The sequence below is a fragment of the Patagioenas fasciata genome, chromosome 5 (assembly GCF_037038585.1).
Source record: "Patagioenas fasciata isolate bPatFas1 chromosome 5, bPatFas1.hap1, whole genome shotgun sequence".
NCBI lineage: Eukaryota > Metazoa > Chordata > Aves > Columbiformes > Columbidae > Patagioenas > Patagioenas fasciata.
Genome location: NC_092524.1, coordinates 19,936,320 through 19,954,043, shown reverse-complemented (window position 1 = coordinate 19,954,043; position 17,724 = coordinate 19,936,320). Strand labels below are relative to the sequence as shown.

General features: G+C 41.2%; 1 protein-coding gene across 7 annotated transcripts in view; it reads right to left on the bottom strand.

Annotated features, from left to right (window-relative positions):
* The window catches only part of LRP5 (LDL receptor related protein 5), a 178,768-nt gene that overhangs the window by 87,032 nt on the left and 74,012 nt on the right, over positions 1 to 17,724 (bottom strand). For all 7 annotated transcript variants that reach the window (XM_065838054.2, XM_065838052.2, XM_065838053.2 and 4 more), the window contains 2 exons: positions 11,010 to 11,406; positions 10,374 to 10,545 (listed from right to left, as the gene is read on the bottom strand). In XM_065838054.2, the coding sequence (XP_065694126.1) occupies positions 10,374 to 10,545; positions 11,010 to 11,406 (569 nt within the window). The remainder of the gene's footprint in view (positions 1 to 10,373; positions 10,546 to 11,009; positions 11,407 to 17,724) is intronic.

Genomic DNA, 17,724 nt, shown 5'->3' with positions numbered 1-17,724 from the left:
AGATAAACTGGTGTCAAAGGTAGCCAAGTGACATGCCTCAACTGACACCACTAATGCGTTTTTCTCCACTCCTTTGGCAGCACAGTGCTGGCCACATTTTGCTTTTATCTGGTGGGGCATCCAGTACACCTGCAATCAACTGCTCCAGGGGTGGAAACATCTCTACCATTTGCCATGGACTGATGCAGACTGCACTGAAACAGGGCAAAGCTCCAGAACACTTGCAATACATTGACAACATCATTGTGTTAGGCAACACAACAGAAGAAGTTCTTGAGAAAGGGGACAGAATAATCCAAATTCTTCCGAAAGCTGGTTTTGCTATAAAACAAAGTAAGGTCAAGGGGCCTGCACAGGAGATCTAGTTTCTAGGAGTAAGGTGGCTAGACAGACATCATCAGATCCCAATGGATGTGATTGACAAAGTAACAGCTATGCCACCATTAACTAATAAAAAGGAAACAAGTTTTCTTAGGTGTTGTGGGTTTTTGGAGAATGCACATTCCAAGCTACAGTCAGATTATGAGCCCTCTCTATCAAGTGACATGGAAGAAGAAAAATGTCAAGTGGGACTCTGTGCAATGACAAGCCTTTGAACAAATTAAATGGGAGACAGTTCTTAGGCCAGTCCAGGCAGGAAAGGTGTTAAAAATGTGCTCTGCACTGCAGCCAAGGAGGATGTCGCTACCTGGAGCCTCTGTCAGAAAGCATCAGCGGAAACTTGAGGTCAGCCCCTGGTGTTTTGCAGTCAAGGACACAGAGAACCTGAGGCCTGCTATACTTCAACTGAGTATTAGCAGAACATGAAGAGGTTAGAGCTGCTTCAGAAGCGGTTGCTGCTGAACCACAGTTTCTCCTGGCATCTTGGCTGCCTGTGCTGGGCTGGATGTTCAAATGAAAGGTCTCCTCTACACATCATGCAACTGATGCTACATGGAGTAAGTGGGTTGCATTGATCACATAACAGGCTCAAATGAGGAATCTTGATCAGCCAGGGATCTTAGCAGTGAATACAGACTGGCCAGAGGGTAAAGATTTTGGAGTACCACCAGAAGAGGAGGTGACATGTGCTGAAGAGGCCCCACCAGAAAATGAGAAGCGATATGCCCTGTTCAGTGGTGGGTCCTGTCATATTGTGGGAAAGCACTGGAGGTGGAGAGCTGCTGTGTGGAGTCCCATATGACGAGTTGCAGAAGCCACTAACGGACAAGGTGAACAAAGTCAGTTTGCAGAGGTGAAATTCAGCCAGCTGGCTTTAGACATTGCTGAAAGAGAAAAGTGGCTGGTGCTTTATCTCTACACTGACTTATGGATGGTGGCAAATGCCCTGTAGGAGTGGTTACAGCAGTGGAAGAGGAGCAACTGGCAGTGCAGAGGTAAACCCATTGGGGCTGCTGAATTATGGCAAGATATGGCTGCTTGTAAAAGTGCACCACGTAGATGCTCATGTGCCTAAAAGTCATTCCACTGAGGAACATCAAAACAAACAGCAGGTTCATCAGGCTGCTAATATTGAAGAGGCTCAGGTATATTTGGACTGGCAACATAAAAGTAAATTATTTATAGCTCAGTGGGCCCATGATGCCTCAGGTCATCAAGGAAGGGATGCAACGCATATATATAACAAGTGCTATCGAGACATGGCACCCCAGAAAGAAGTAAGTCAGACAACAGGACTCATTTCCAAAACAACATCACGGACACTTGGGCCAAAGGGCATGGCATTGAATGGGTATATCACATCCCCTATCATACACCAGCCTCCAGGAAAACTGAACAGTACAAAGGACTGTTAAAGACTACACCGAGAGCAATGGGTGGTGGAACTGTGAGAAATCTGGATTCAAATTTAGCAAAAGCCACCTTGTTACTTAACATTAAAGGATCTACCAGTCAAGCTGGCCCTGCCCAACCAAAGCTTCCACATGTTGTAGAAGGGGATAAAGTCTTACTGTTGTGCACTTAGAATGTGTTACGGAAAAGTTTGGGTTACTCCTGCCTTGCAAAAAGGCAAACCCACCTGTGGGAAAGCTTGTGCTCAGGGGCCAGGGTGCAGTTGGTGGGAAATGCTGAAGGATGAAGGAGTCCGATGTGTAACTCAGGGGGACTTGATTCTGGGAAGAATACTAACATGATGCAAACTGTATGATGGTAATTGCTACTGGTAATTGCTACATAACACTACACAAGATACTAACAGTATTCAGTAAGTACCTTTCAGGTTAATGAATCGTAGAACGTCCTCAGTTGGAAGGGACCCACAAGGATCATCAAGTCCAACTCCTGTCCCTTCATATAACAACCTCACAGTTCACACCATGTGTTTGAGGGCATTGCCTAGTCTCTCTAGATAGCTCCCTGGGGAGCCTGTTTCAGTGCTCCACCAACCACTGGGGGAAGAATCTTTTCCTAATATCTAGCCTAAACCTCCTCTGGCACATCTTCCTGCCATTCCCTCGGGTTCTGTTGTTGGTTGCTAAAGAGAAGAGATCAGCACCTACACTTCCTCCTCCCCTTGTGAGGAAGCTGTAGACCATGATCAGGTCTCCACTTAGTCTCCTCTTCGCCAGGCTGAGCAAATGAAGTGACTTTAGCCGTTCCTCATATAGCTTCCCCTCCAAACCCTTCACCAACTCTGTAGCCCTCTTCTGGACACTCTCCAGTAGCTTAATATATTTTTTATGCTGTGGGGCCCAGAACTTCACACAGTGCTCCAGGTGAGGACGAACCAGTGCAGAGTAGAGTGAGACAATCACCTCCCTCGCCCAGCTGGCAATGCTGTGCCTGATGCACCCCAGGACACAGTTGCCCTCTCAGCTGCCAGGGCATACTGTTTACTCAGGTTCAATTTGCCATTGACCAGAAACCCCAGATCCTGCTCTGCAGAGCTGCTTTGCAGCATCTTGTCTCTCAGTCTGTAGGTACAGCCAGGGTTGCCTTGTCCCAGGTGCAAAATCCAGCACTTCCCTTGTTGAGCTTCAGGTGGTTGGTGATTTCCCAGTTCTTCAATCTGTCCAGATACCTCTGCAGGGCCTCTCTGCCATCCAGCGCATCGACAGCTCCTCCCAATTTTGTGTCATTGGCAAATGTACTAAGCAATCCTTCAAGTCCTCAGTCTAAGTCATTTATGGAGACATTGAAGAGTGTTGGCGCTAAGATGGATCCCTGCAGAACCCTCCTAGTGACTGGTCACCAGTCTGACATAACCCCATTTACTAGAACCCTTTGAGCCTCGCCCATCAGCCAATTGCTCACCCACTGCTTTGTGTGTTTATCCAGCTGTGTGCTGGACATCTTGTCCAGGAGAATACTGTGAGAGACAGTATCAAAGGCTTTACTGAAATCCGAAAAGATCACACTGACAGGCTTCCCTTGGTCAACTAATGAAGAATGAACTTTGACAAAACTGAACAAAGTGCAGCAATGATGGAACCAGAGCTGGTTGGAACAACTGGCAGACAGCTTCCTCCTCGAGGCTGATACCTCTGACCTGCAAACCATAGGCAGGAACTACACCAGGTGCATGAGCTACAAATTCCAGATGCAGCATGCAACAATGCAACACTCCAACATGACATTCCATCTTTCTTGTCCCAGACAACCATCCAAACAGATAGAATCAAAAGTCATGGACTAAATGGACTCAATGAACATTTTAAAGGGATGAGGTTATGCCATGAAGCAAGGCAAAAATATCTCTGTGTGTATGTGTATATATACATCTAAGGTAGTAGTAATTAACTGAAATGTACTGGTAAGTCTAAGACCTGAGCATGACATTAATGGTATAGAATAAGTGGTGGAATATGATGGGTCAGCTGACATAGGGTTAACTTCGAAAATTAGCTGTGAGGATGACACAGCCAGGACAGCTGACCCAGAACTTGCCAAAGGGGGTATTAGATACCATCTAAGTCATGCTCAGTTACAAAGGTGGCTGGTCAGGGGGACAAGTCTTGCTTACTCTCTTACTGCGGGACCGGGGCAGTCTGGGATGCACTGTTCTCTCCAGACCACATGGTTTGGTGCCTCTGTTTTTTGGGCGCAAGCAGTTGTATGGCGGGGTGGAGGTTTTGGTGCAGGCTGCAGTTGGGAATCCACTTGCTGCTTCGGGGGAGCTGGGCTACAGCAGCGATTGCCATGTGGTGACGTTGTGCTGTGTATCCATTGCTTTGTATATTCTTTCATTATTGTTGTTACAATTTGTTTGGTTTCTGCTTCACTGTTCCATTAAACTGTTCTTATCCTAGCCCAACAGTTTTGCCGTTTGTTTCCTGATTCTCCTTTCCACCTCACTGGGGGTGGGAGAGAGGCGAGTGAATGGCACATAGTTTTAGCTGCTGTGTGGGGGGTGGCACTGGGGATAAACAGCAAGACTTACTCAGAAAAAGCAGCCTTAAATTATTTTAGTTGTTAATTTTTCTCCTCAGTACAAGTGAGATCTGAAAAGCCTGCTCCCATTGAAGCAGCAAATTGTTACAAATATCATTTAATGCTACTTATGCAGAATATAATCAAACTCGAAGTAGTCATAAAGCTGGTTTCCTTAAATTTCAAGGAGAGCCCACATAACTGCATCTTTAAAATTTTTTCAGTGAACTCCAGGATTGTCATCTGGTGCTGACTTCGACTTTAGACTTAAATACCCTACAAACTTGCACAGAATTACTGTACATAATTATGAATCTTCTGCAAAGACAAATGAAGGACATTTGTCAATAGAGGGGGGAATGAGGGGAGAAGTGAGGGGAAGCTGCCAGAAAGGACAGTCTGCATACAATTAATTCCAAGAATCTTTCACAAACTTAAGTAAAATGTATATGTAATAACAGGCACCTGAAAATTCAATAATTGCTCATTATGCAATTATACCTTAGGTACTTTAAGCAAATGCTGAAGAAATAAAACATGAGAAAACCTGGCTAACCACAAAATTGTTTTAAGGGGAACTAGGAAAGTCTACACATGGATGCCATCGGGTCTTTGTTTCTTTGCTGAAACCTGGTAATGCTTATTAATCTGTTGTTTGTTCCCGGAAAGTACCTTTTCTCTGTCAGTGAAGTCCAGAGCTCAACTGGATTAATTCACATCGCCTACGCATATTTGAAGCCATGCAGACAAACACTTGATCTCAACAGACACAACTCAAAATCTGCTATATATTTTTCCCTGCTGTACACTTTGTCAACTAACTAAAAAAACAAACAAAAAAAGCTGGGAACAATGTTACCCTAGGGTGCCAAATCCGCAGCTAAAATCCCATAGGGTCTTGTCACACAAAATTTTGACAAGCCTTACCAAATGGTTTCTTCAGGCTGCAAACTGTTTGCGAAGTGACTGAGTCCTTTGTGTTGCAGCTGAATGCTGCAGATGGAAAGGTCAATAAAGGTTTTTTGCCAGGAAAGGATAACTGCTATTTTCACTTCGTGAAATAAGACGCACAAGAAAGAACATACTCTCCTGGTATAAGATTCTGCTTGGTACCCTCCACAGCCCTGGAGCTTTTATTTTCTAATTGTGGAAGAGTGTACCCAAAAGTAATGTCAAAATGTGTTACCAAAACTGCCCCTAAAACAAACAAACCAACTCCACAACCCTTCCCCCCCAAAAAAAACCCCACAAACCAAAACAAAAAAAACCACAACAAAAACAAAACCAGAGAGATTGACAGTACATTTCAAACCCGAGGTCCAGCAAAAACAGGACATACATTTTCAGCTTGTCAAATTTCCAAGCTATACAAAGTTCAGTCACTCTTAAGCACTCTAGGTGTGAACAGGCCTTCCCAGGGATAATAAGATGGCTCCCTGCAGATCTAAAATTCCAGAAATTAAAGCAGAACACCAAGCAGAGATACATACAAACATGCACAAGTTGTATTCACTCTTGTTTTTTTTCTATTTGGAAAGCAACTGAAGGCATGCCATGTGATGAAAGCAATTATCATCTACAAGTTGTTTGTCAGAAAACTACAAAAAAGTCTACATAGTGCACTTTCTACATTATCGGGCATCAGTCTTAATACTGCTTCTCCCCCAACAGGATTTAAGTCCAACCATGCTCCACACAATAGTGGAGATAATGGTTTATTTTATTTTGCAGTTTCTTCACAGTGAGCTGGGACATTTTGACACAGGTAAAAGTAGACGGATAGAGGTAAACACTGGAGATGGGAAATTTCTCCTTTACCTTACACCTTTAGCAGATCTTTGGTTTACATAAAATTTCCAGTTGCTTCTGAGACTGCAGTTTTTGGATGAGAAAACAATCAAGTGACAGCAGTGCAAAAGCCCAAGAGAAACTAATTAGTCTGAAAAAAAGGCAATGGGAATAGAGGATGTGCATTAAGTCAACTATTCCAATGCAGAGCAATATACTGGACCTGCTACTGTCCCTCTCCATTACCACCTAATAGCTCTTTGGCCTTGAATCTTTAGCACATACAAAGCAGCACACAGAGATCCACATGTCACATAACACCTTCTTTGCCTTCTGCAGCACAGTGCTGCTGCAGAGTGCTACTTTCTGAACTGTGTGACAGCCCTCCATTTGGTTAAAGTCTTCCTCCTTCAGGAGCACTCAACATAAATCTGAATATCATTTTAAATGAAGCAAGAATTCTCTTCCTGCAAGTGTAGCTACAACCACCCAAAACTTCATCAACATTTTTTTTCCCCCTACCTAATGAGTTACAAAATAGAGTTACAGCTCACTATCTACTATCCCACCCATGCTGGTTTTAGGTGTTAACATAAATTAAATTTATCCAGTAACATGCTTCAAGGTAGTTTTAGGTGCTTACCAAGAAAAAGAAAAATAGGTCCACTATAGTATAAAATATAAATTGACTTGCAGTCAACTGGATTTTGTTTCTGACAAGCTGTGGATGCAACAGACATACATACACAACAAATCACCAAGACACCAGCTGCATTGGCAAGCCACTTAAATAGCATGCTCTTGGCAACAGAACATATGCGTAACAGAATGAGTTTATGCTGAATAACTACAACATTGAGTAAAAGTCCCACCCCATACAGTGAGGTTTCGCATGTACTGAGGCCAAGCAGAGTAGTACAAGCTTACTAGGAAAATCTAGCGTATCAACAGAACCTCGCAAACACAGAAATCTTGCAGGAAAGGACTGTGAGATTTCAAATACAGCAAGATGAGCAATAAATGTGAAATGCAGTCCATTGGATCAATTTGCTTCTATTCTAAAATATTTCCTTAGCACACATTTTTCATCTTACAGAGAAGTATTAATCAGAACAAGGTCTATTACAGACCAATCTCAAACTGGCCAATATCTGAGCTGTGTCAGTGATTGGTGAAGTCACACAGCTCTTTCCCAAGTGAGCATAATACACAAATATATCTGGTACATCTTCCAAAATTGAAAGAGAAAATTTGTTTTCTAAAGGAAGTTCTGCAATAGACATCTAATATCCATTTCTACTGATAACATGCCAGTGGCATTTTAACTCATGCCAGAGCCTGGAATGGACCACAACAAACCCCTTCACAGCATAGTTCAGAACTGCAGGCATTTTTTCCCACAATATCCTAAACGGACCTATTCGGGTATTTGTAAATACAGCCTAAGAATGAGTCTATTTGTGATAGCTAACAAAAGCAAACTCCAAGTATAAGGGGAAAAATTGCAAAAATTAAAAAAAAAGAAGGGGGGGAGACTTAAAATGAGAATATTTACACCTGTTTTCATCTAAGAAAATGTGAAATCCATTGCTAGGAGCATGGAGATTCCACTCTTTGTGCTAACAATTAAAACAGGGTTGCACAATATATAGTAATCAATGTATCTACAGAGAATCACAGAAAGTAAGTACAATAAGTGAAAGAAAAAACTGAGGGGAAAAAAAGCCCTTACCTTGTCTTCTCTGATTTTCCTAAACTTTGATGCCAAACCAAACTATCCTTGGCTTCACTGCCTTACAGTGAAGTGCAATGGACTGACTAGGCTGCTTAAACCTATGAGACACATTGCACAACTACAGTCCCAGATAGAAAACGTGGCATCTGGAACATTCCCTGTCCTGCAGGCTGAAAGATAAGGGGGGATAGGACCTCTCTGATAGATATCAAGCCCCATACTGCCAAACACTGAAGCTGTATTTCTGGAGCTGTCTTGCTTCCCTTCTTCCTGAGGGCAAAACCTCTAAACAACACAGTCATTCCTCAAGATTTTTTTACCTAAAAATGTTACATATAATACTGCTGAAACAACATGAAAACTCAATCAACTTTATAGGCCATGACCAAGGGAAAAATTTCTATATTGCTTTTCTTAGGTATTGTAACAGTAAAGGCAAAACATGACTTCAGCAAACTAGCCTATACCACAGGAAAAAAATGCTAATTATTGCTTCAAAGAGAAAAAACTATTTTGGAGGGGGGACTTCGCCCTCACATTCTGTTTTGATTATTGTTTTTATGAATAGATTTAAATCAGCTAGTTATTACCCTCATCTTACTTTGAAATTAATTCAAATTCCCTGTAGAACTCTCTTTTCAAAGTAAAATACTCAGAGCTAATTATTTAGCACCTTTAATTTTCAAACTGTTTTTCTGACATCTTTGTGGAAGTCAAACAACTACTTCATACTAAGAACATACCACACCTAGGTGAAGTGACCTATGGCCACCAGTCACCTGGAGCTTAACAAGACATTAAAAAGGAACGCTTGTGTGGCTGACATATCTAACAATCTAAAGAGAACAGAGCAGGAATTTCTGAATTTGCCTGATCTCAGGTCATATCTCACGCTGTCATCCAAACCCTTGGCTTAATTGTAACCTACTAAGAACTTTAGACTGAGGTTCAAAATCCAATTTTTCCTTCTCAGAAATATGAACACAAATGGCCATTAACCAGATGCACTTCTTAAATAACTATTTTATTTAGAAACTAAGAACTGATGGTGGTGGGGAACACAAGAAGATCTTAAGCAACTGTTTGAGACTTCCTCACGATATCTGGCTGTATCCATGTCCTTAGTTGTCACAAATTAAATGGACACACTCATGCAAGTAAGACCGCTACTACATAAAGGTCTTCAGCAACTCCATGAATACATCCACAACCAATGTATAAAATGGCTGTTCATCAGCATTACTAGATTACACAAAAGCCATTTGCCCTTCTATATCACAATATTATCAAGCTATATCAATTTGCTGAATTTCCTCTCAGTTGAATAGTGTTGTTAATAATTCACTGAAACCTCAGAAGCCCAAAAAAAACTTTGCCCAAAACCTTCATTCTAATCTTTCAGATATTTAATTTGCTATCTCTTGCTTTGAGTGAAACTACTTTGGGGTTCAGTTCTTTGCAGTGACGTCGAAGACTTGTTTTGCTTCTGTGGGAGCACAATTATTCTTTTAGATTAAGATACTAATGTGAAAACAATCGGAAAAAAAGGCGCCTCCTTTAGGAAAATGTCTCCTGAAACATCTCCGGCCTCCCTGGTGCAACTGTCAATATCCATGATTAGATCAGTACAGATGCCTGCTTTGACCATATTTTAAATTTAAAGGAGTGAAACTCCAGAATCACTTCACTATCTTGTTCCTTGGAGCACATAACAACAAACAAGCCGATAATTCGTCCGGCTTGTCTAGTGTTTGAGCAATAGGTAGGCAAGATGAATTTTTTGCATTTTTAAGAAAACTCTTCCCAGAGAAAAGGGGGCATAAAGGAATCACGCCAGGTTCTATCATTCTTTCAATAATTAAGAAATAATAAGTATTGTCATAATAAATATTTTTATAAATGTTTATACAACATTGTGAAGAGGATTTCTCCTCCTAAAATTCAGAGGTAGAATGCCTACATTGATTCCAAAAGAGACTGTACATTAAAAATTTTTTAAATTACTTCTTGTCCATGCATCTGGACACCACACCATTAGTAAGGTCCTGATATATGGCTCTCTAGGGTCCCCACATCCACCATCTCCTGCACACAAATGTTGCATCAAGACTTGTGCATGCAGCAATTTTAAATACTAATTCCAAGCACAACACACAAGTCAGAACATCTTTTAAGGATGTTGCACCTGAGCATCCCAATTTCTCACAAAAGTTTCAGGTAAAACCTGAGATTTCAAGCTATTAAATTACACTTGTAGCAATATAGACATAACAAACATAACACTTTACGCAAAAGTTTTCTGAACCACACAAATGCGTTTCCTGTCTTCTCAAATGTCTTGTTATGCTAAATACCATGTTAATATTAATGAAACAACAGACTCCTTAAAAAATGCAAAAATGTACCCGTAACATAAAGCAGCACACAAGAATAGCACTTGTTTTCTAAGAATGCACCCAGGTATGGCTCTATTACTCACCTCAATTTTATCTGTTTTTGCATCTCCCCAGTAAAGCTTGTCTTTTTCAAGATCCAGTGCCAAGCCATTAGGCCAACCTAAGGATGTATTCACCAGAACTCGCCTTTCTGAGCCATCCAAATAAGCACATTCTATCTTTGGACTTTCACCCCAGTCTGTCCAATACATGTAGCTGTAAAAAAAGGGGAAACAGACAATGCACATAACATGCAAGACAAAAAAGTGTCAAGATCTGTCCTGCTTTCGAAAGAACATACTAACTTTCTGCTTTCCCAACTGCAGCAAACAAGCTAACTCAGACCGTAATCAGTGATGACAATATGTGTGACCATTAAATATATTAAACTACTGAAAACATGCACTGCCCCCATTCTTTCATTGTTATGGTAACATTGAAGACACAGAGAAAACTCAGTAAAACACACCATGTATAGGTTCACTGAAGAACACAATATTTAGAAATCTCCTTTTATATACACTGTATTAAACGGATGAAGCAAGGGAAAGCCAGTTATTTCCAGAGCATTTGACAAATAATACACACATAATCTCACGATTTGCAGATTTTCAGTTTCAGGAGACCATAAATTTGATCCAAACACCTATCACAGGGCTATTAATAAACACAACACTTACCCCATTATGGGATTGAGCACTATTGCTCGAGGTTCATCTAGGTTTTCTGAAATAAGGATCTTTCTTGATGTCCCATTCAACCGGGTCACTTCAATGCGGTCTGTTCCAGTATCAGTCCAGTACAGGTTCCTTGCCACCCAATCCACAGCAATACCATCTGGATGGTTGATTTCTGTGGTTACCAGAGTCTGTGCTCCGGAACCATCGAGGTAGGCTCGACGAATTGCCCGGACATCATCATCAGTCCAGTAGATGTAGCCTTCTACAGGATCATAGTCTATGGCAATTGCATGTCTGATGTTGTCTATCTGCAGAATAATGTCAGTGAAATCTGGCATGTCTAGGGAAATCCTTCTCAAGTCAGTCCTTCTAGCAAGCAACAAGACTTCTTCAGCACCTGGGGAGGAAAACATTTATGGTATAATTTCCTTTGCTATTGATGTGGACGCTTCACTACAGCATGGTGGGCTGTGAACTGTCACTAAAACAAGAGTGACTGCACTGTCACTCAAAGAAGAAGAGATTTCCTTAAAATAAGGACATCAAACTTTCATTGAAATATAGACATCTGAGGATGGTTATTCCTAATCAGTTCTTTTCAACTAGCTACTTGTGCTGGCACTCTTATTCACAATGACTGCATCTTTCTCACAGCCTCCTAAGCTAATACGGAACATAGCAATCTCTATCTAGAATCTTAAAAAAATAATAAATAATTTGGTCAGGGGCGGTTCAAATATTTCATCACATTCCTCAGTCAAACTTCTCACTAGCTGTGTATCAGTGTATTAGACATGGTTTTCACACACAAGTTCTACATAATAAATGACAAAGGCTAACAAAACACTTGATTATTTTGTAAACAAATTACATTAATTATTTGAAATTAAATTAATTATGTGCTCCAGACAACCCAACAAGAAAGCAAGCTGCAACTACAGCAAGTATTTCTTATCTGGCCAAAGTTGATGCAAAATTAATTCTAAGCCAACAGGACTGTTGTTCTTTTGTCTCCTCTGTTCTTCCTCCCCACTGCAAAGTTTCACTGCTTGTGGAAAGGGTGCCAAACAACAACACAGAGCACATGTCAGAGACAAATGGCATCTTCAGTGTCGTCTTTCTGGCTACTTTTTTTTTTATAAGTACAGAACCAGGATACACAGTAAAACATGCAGTTGCTTAACACATTTTCCCCATGTCCACCCATGTGTGTTTCAGCACAAAAAAGAGCGATATGAGTATATGTCTTTTTCCTGCCCTGTTACTGAATCAATGCTGTGTAGAGTTTGAACACTGACAAGGAGATTTATTGTTTAGCAACACTCCAAAACTGGAAACCAGAACAAAAGTAACTCGTGGCATTTCAGCTAGACCAGTACACACCAGCAGGAAGTGGAAACTTCCAGTTCCCACCAACAGTATAGAATGAATGAAAATCACCCACATGAGACACATGTTTTGAGGCCACTAAGAACAGTGGAAATTCAAATCCTCACGAGAATAGTCTTCTAGAAATAATTCTCACCTAGGCATGCATATGGAGTTCTGCAGACTCAGAAGTTGAATCTATTGCACATCAAAACCAAATTCACATTCACTGTGGGAGCTGGACTGTGCTGCTATTTGCTTTTGGGTTTGGAAATCAGACCTTAGTCTCCAAATAATATCTCAGAAGCTCTGAAAAGAAACAGTGCTCAGGCTGAAAAGGTATAATAAAAGGAATGGATCTAGAAAAGCAGTATTGTAGCATCACCCAAATAAGTTTGCTACACAGAACAGAGGACATAGTTTGATGTGCACTTTGAACTACCTCAAGTCACCACAGCTTCTGAAAGAACTGATGCTGCCCTTCTTGCCATGGGTTGTTTGTTTTCCACTTGTGTATCACCCCTTCTCACGTGCATACACATCATGGCTGTGTGTTGCAAATCATACTAAAGAGCTGATCCAAAAAAAACCTAATTCAACAGAAATAAATCCATTGGCCTAAGTTAACAACCACAGTGGTTCACTACAGAGCTCCAGAAACATTTGTGCTGGCGTGGGGAGAGACACCAGCAAGAATGTTTCTTCCAGTCAGCAGTAGCTGACAAGGTTTGGTAACTACAGCATCAGTAGCACCAACAAATTTCGAGGGAAGGCTTGGGTAAAAGGAAAGCCACAGTAACTTGAAGCTCAAAAACCATGTAAAGAAAAGGGAGGGAAAGTCATACATTCCCAACAGCAAGGCAAGAGAGATGCCTACCATCAAGATTTCATTAATACATGTTTTCCAGCTTCAAAAGTTGCAAAATAAAAACAGGCTTTCAGGAAGAGTGTTTCTTATGCTTGAAACTTATGCTCGCTACTCTAGGCATAGGAAAACTAGTAACCTCTTGACCAAGTTGAGAAGGGAACAGCCCCAGGTGACCAGACAACTCGTAAGGCTTTCTTCCTCCATTGCCCCCTTAGGTACACACAGCAACAGTTTTTCATTTTTTCAAGTTTCCTTTCTGTTAGGGGACCAACATGCATCAGCAATCCTTAGAAGGCACTGCTAGCAAAAGTATGAATTTTCAAAAGCTTTATGAATTGTGGTGGATGCACTCAACCTCCTCCCAGCCAAACCAGCAGCAGTTTGGTCCAGACTCCAAAGCAGATAATGGTCTGAGCTGCAGCTGGGCCAAGAAGTCCTTTTAGGAAACCCACAAGGAAGCAGAACAGCACACTGAACACCGATAAGCTGTGGGTGCAGGGAGTCTCATGCATACCTTTCCCACTGTATGCAATTTGACTGTGAGTCAACCACTTTATTCTATATATATGAAAGCCTGGGTGAACCTACTTTGAGCTCTCTCTGCTAAATAAGCTGGCAGTATGGCGATGGTTTTACTACTCACAAGTCAGTGGATGAGCCAAATTTAAGTTTCATATAAATAATTTAGCTTAAGTCAATGCATACTAAATATAATGAATCATCTAGAAGCATAAGGTTGTGTGATTTTTAACAGACTCTTTGCTTCATGTTACTTAGTGAGCTGGATTTGCTGAAATCTTAAGCTGTAAAGTTCTTCTCATATTTGCCAAAAGCAACTACAAACTACACCGAACACCTGCAAGGTAAGGTCTAGTTCACACTTTGCTGGAAAGACTAGGGGAAAAAAATAATGACTTCAAGGCTAACACAAAGACATTACAGACATCTGCAAAATGAGGCCTGTTTTGTACTTCTCTGAGAAGAAAAGAATTTATTCAGGCAAAACAGCACCTGCAAGGCTATGGACTATAGACAATATTTAGAGCTAAAAAAAACAAAGGCACATGCGAGATAAGTGAGAAAGATCCAACAAAAAGCAAGAAGACCCCAGACTCAAATATTGCTATTGGACTGAATCATGGTGTGATTGGTTTGTAAAGATATAAAAATCTATAGTTTTCTATGTAGTTTTCTATGCTTAGTTGGACCTCTGCACAGGTACCCAGCTTGAGCAAGCCCTCCTGCTATCCTACTCCTTTTTTTTTTTTTTTTTTAAATTTCTGCAAATGCTGTTGCCTGAAAGTTTGCCTCTGGAGTTCTAGAATACAGACTCTGGAGTGAACGGTTATCAGGGAGAGAAGACACCTGGAAGTTTGCCCCATGAATGATTATCAGGCTCCTGGAGAGAAAGTAAGCAGCATTCAGCTTGGCTTATTTCCTACAAATAATAGAGCAAACTTGCCACCGAACTCTTTTAAGTCACAGTTTTCTTTGAGAAATCTATACATTGTTCTGCAGTAAGCAGAACTTTAAGTCACTCCTCTGTGACAATGAATCCCCTTGGATCTTAGCACCTTTACTAAATAAAAATAATCAGTGTTTGATATTTTACATTATGCTTAAAAATGTTGTTTTACTTCCTGAACAGTGAAAAATCAGTCAATCAACTGTTTTCTTAAAAAAGACCATGGTGGAGAGAAGTCCAATGTAGAGCTTATACCTCTTCTTCTACCACGCTTCTTTGAAAGATTAATGACATGTAATGGCAAACGGCATGAATGTAACGTGGCACTGTCAACTACTTCACTGTAACTACAACTCAAAATAGCATTGGGATCAATAGCCCAGCTGAAGTGCATCTACAAACAGAAGGAGCTGGAAGTCTTTATGTGGCAGGAAAACTGCGATATAGATGCCACCACAGAAATATGGTGGGATGACTCACACAACTGGAGTGCTGCAACAGATAACTATAAAATCTTCAGAAGGCATAGGCAAGGAAGGAGAGGTGGTGGGGTAGCCCCGTATGTTAGAGTCTCTTGACTGTCTAGAGCTTAATGATGGTGACGAGAGGGTTGAGTGTTTCTAGGTAAGAATCGGGGGGAAGGCCAACAAGGTGGATATCCTGGTGAGAGTCTGTTCTAGACCACTCAAACCAGGATGAAGAGGCAGACAAAATATTCTGTAAGCATCTCCGAGAAGTCTGACAATTTTTAGCCCTTGTTCTCATGGGGGACTTCAACTTACTAGATGTCTGCTGGAAATACAGTACAGCACAGACAAAACAGTATAGGAGACAACTTCCTGATGCGTGGTCAGTGAGCCAACTAGGGAAGGCACCAGCTGGACCTGTTGTTTGCGAACAGAGAAGGACTTGTGGCTGGATGTGATGGTTGGAGGCTGTCTTGGGCACAGAAATCACAAAATGACAGGGTTTTCAATTATCTGAGTGGGGGTGGGAAGGCATGCAGCAGAACTGCCACCTTGGACTTCCAAAGGGCAGACTTTGGCCTGTTTAGGAGGCTGGTTGACAGAGTCCCTTTGGAGGCAGTCCTGAAGGGCAAAGGAGCCTAGAAAGGCTGGACATTCTTCAAGAAGGAAATATTAAAGGTACAAAAGCAGGCTGTCCCCATGTGCTGAAGGACAAGCCAATGGGGAAGAAGACTGGCCTGGCTGAACAGAGAGCTTAATCACAAACTCAGGAAAAAAAAAAAAAAAGAGAGTTTATGACCTTTGGAAGAAGGGGTAGGCTACTCAGGAGTGCAAAGATGTTGTGAGGTGATACAGGGAGAAAATTAGAAGGGCCAAAGCACACTTTGAACCTATATGGTTGCTGCAGTAGAACACAATAAAAATGTTTCTATAAATACACTAGCAAAAGAAGGAGGGCTAAGGATCCTTTATTGGATGTGAGGGGAAGCAGTGACAAAGGATGAGGAGAAGGCTGAGGTACTTAATGCTGCCTTTGTCTCAGTCTTTAACAGTAAGAGTAGTTGTTCTCTGGGTACCCAGCCCCCTGAGCTTCAAGACAGGGACAGGGAGCAGAATGAAGCCCTAATAATCCAAGGGGAAATGATTAGTGACCTGCTACACCACTTAAATACACAAAATTCTATGGGGTCAGATGGGATCACCCAAGGGTACTGGAAGAGCTGGCAGAGGTGCTCACCAAGCCACTTTTTCAATCATTTATCATCAGTCCTGGCTAACTGAAGAGGTCCCAGTTGACTGGAGGTTAGCAAATGTGATGCCCACCTACAAGAAGAACCAGAAGGAGCAACTGGGGAACCACAGGCCTGTCGGTCTGCTCTCAGTGCCAGGGAAGGTTATGCAGCAGATCATCTTGAGTGTCATCACGTGCTATATACCAGACAATGAGGTGATCAGCGTGGGTTTATGAAAGGCAAGTCCTGCTTGACTAACCTGTTCTCCTTCTATGACAAGGTGACCCACTTAGTGGATGAGGTGAAGGTAGTTCCCAGACAACTATTTTAAAAAGCCATTAGGAACAAAAACGGTCCATAGTTTGTGATGCTCTTCTCACTCCCTACATCAGGGATTACCCCAGGAACAGTGATCTTAGGGCTGCAGTGACATCTCTGGATTACAAAACAGGTCAAAACCACGAGAATATGGAGAGAACCAACTTCAAGCAGAAAGGGAGGATCTTCCAAATAGTATAAGGGTTGTATTCAAAACTGATCTCTGCAGTGTTAAAAATTGTATTTTTATGGAGTCTGTTCAAATTGAAAGGCTTTCAGATCTCTTTTGTTTCATCAACTTGTTCATGTTGACATTTTGTTAGAAGTCCCTAACTTGTATCAAGTCCCATGGTGCTAAGTATTAAACATACTTGTTTTTTTCTGACCACCTCCAAAGAACTAACAGTGTCACTGATTTGTCTAGAGCATGTTAGCTTGACAACAGCAGAAGCGAAAAGTAACCCAAGTCATATTATATATGCATTAATATTACCTCCCTATTACCGCCAACAGTACAGATTGTCCACCACTGAATAGTTTCTTTACAGGAAGAAATTCCAAAAGGTCTTATTTCTTCATACATTTAAACACACAAAAAACATCTGATTTTCCAATGTAAATTAAAATTACACCTTAATAGCCAAAGGGAAAAAAAAATCCCTGTTAGAGAGAGCACCTGCAAATCAGGACACTGATCTGCAACTGAAGAGGTCAGAGAGCAAGCTACAGCAGCATAGCAACTACAACAGAAATGTCTCATGTAACAAAGTTTTATGTTTTGCTTCTCCATACCTAAAATATTTCACCTGTGGCAGTCAAAATAAAACCTCCTGTTTAGTGCAAGTTAAGTATAAATTCAGGCCTCAAAACTCACGATGAAAAGGACGATGTATCTGGTCATTCAAGTGCTCTACAAATACAGAAGAGTTTTAAATTATAAATTAATTTTGAATTATTTTTGCTCAACTGTCTCAAAAAGTGAGCATCACTGCAGCTG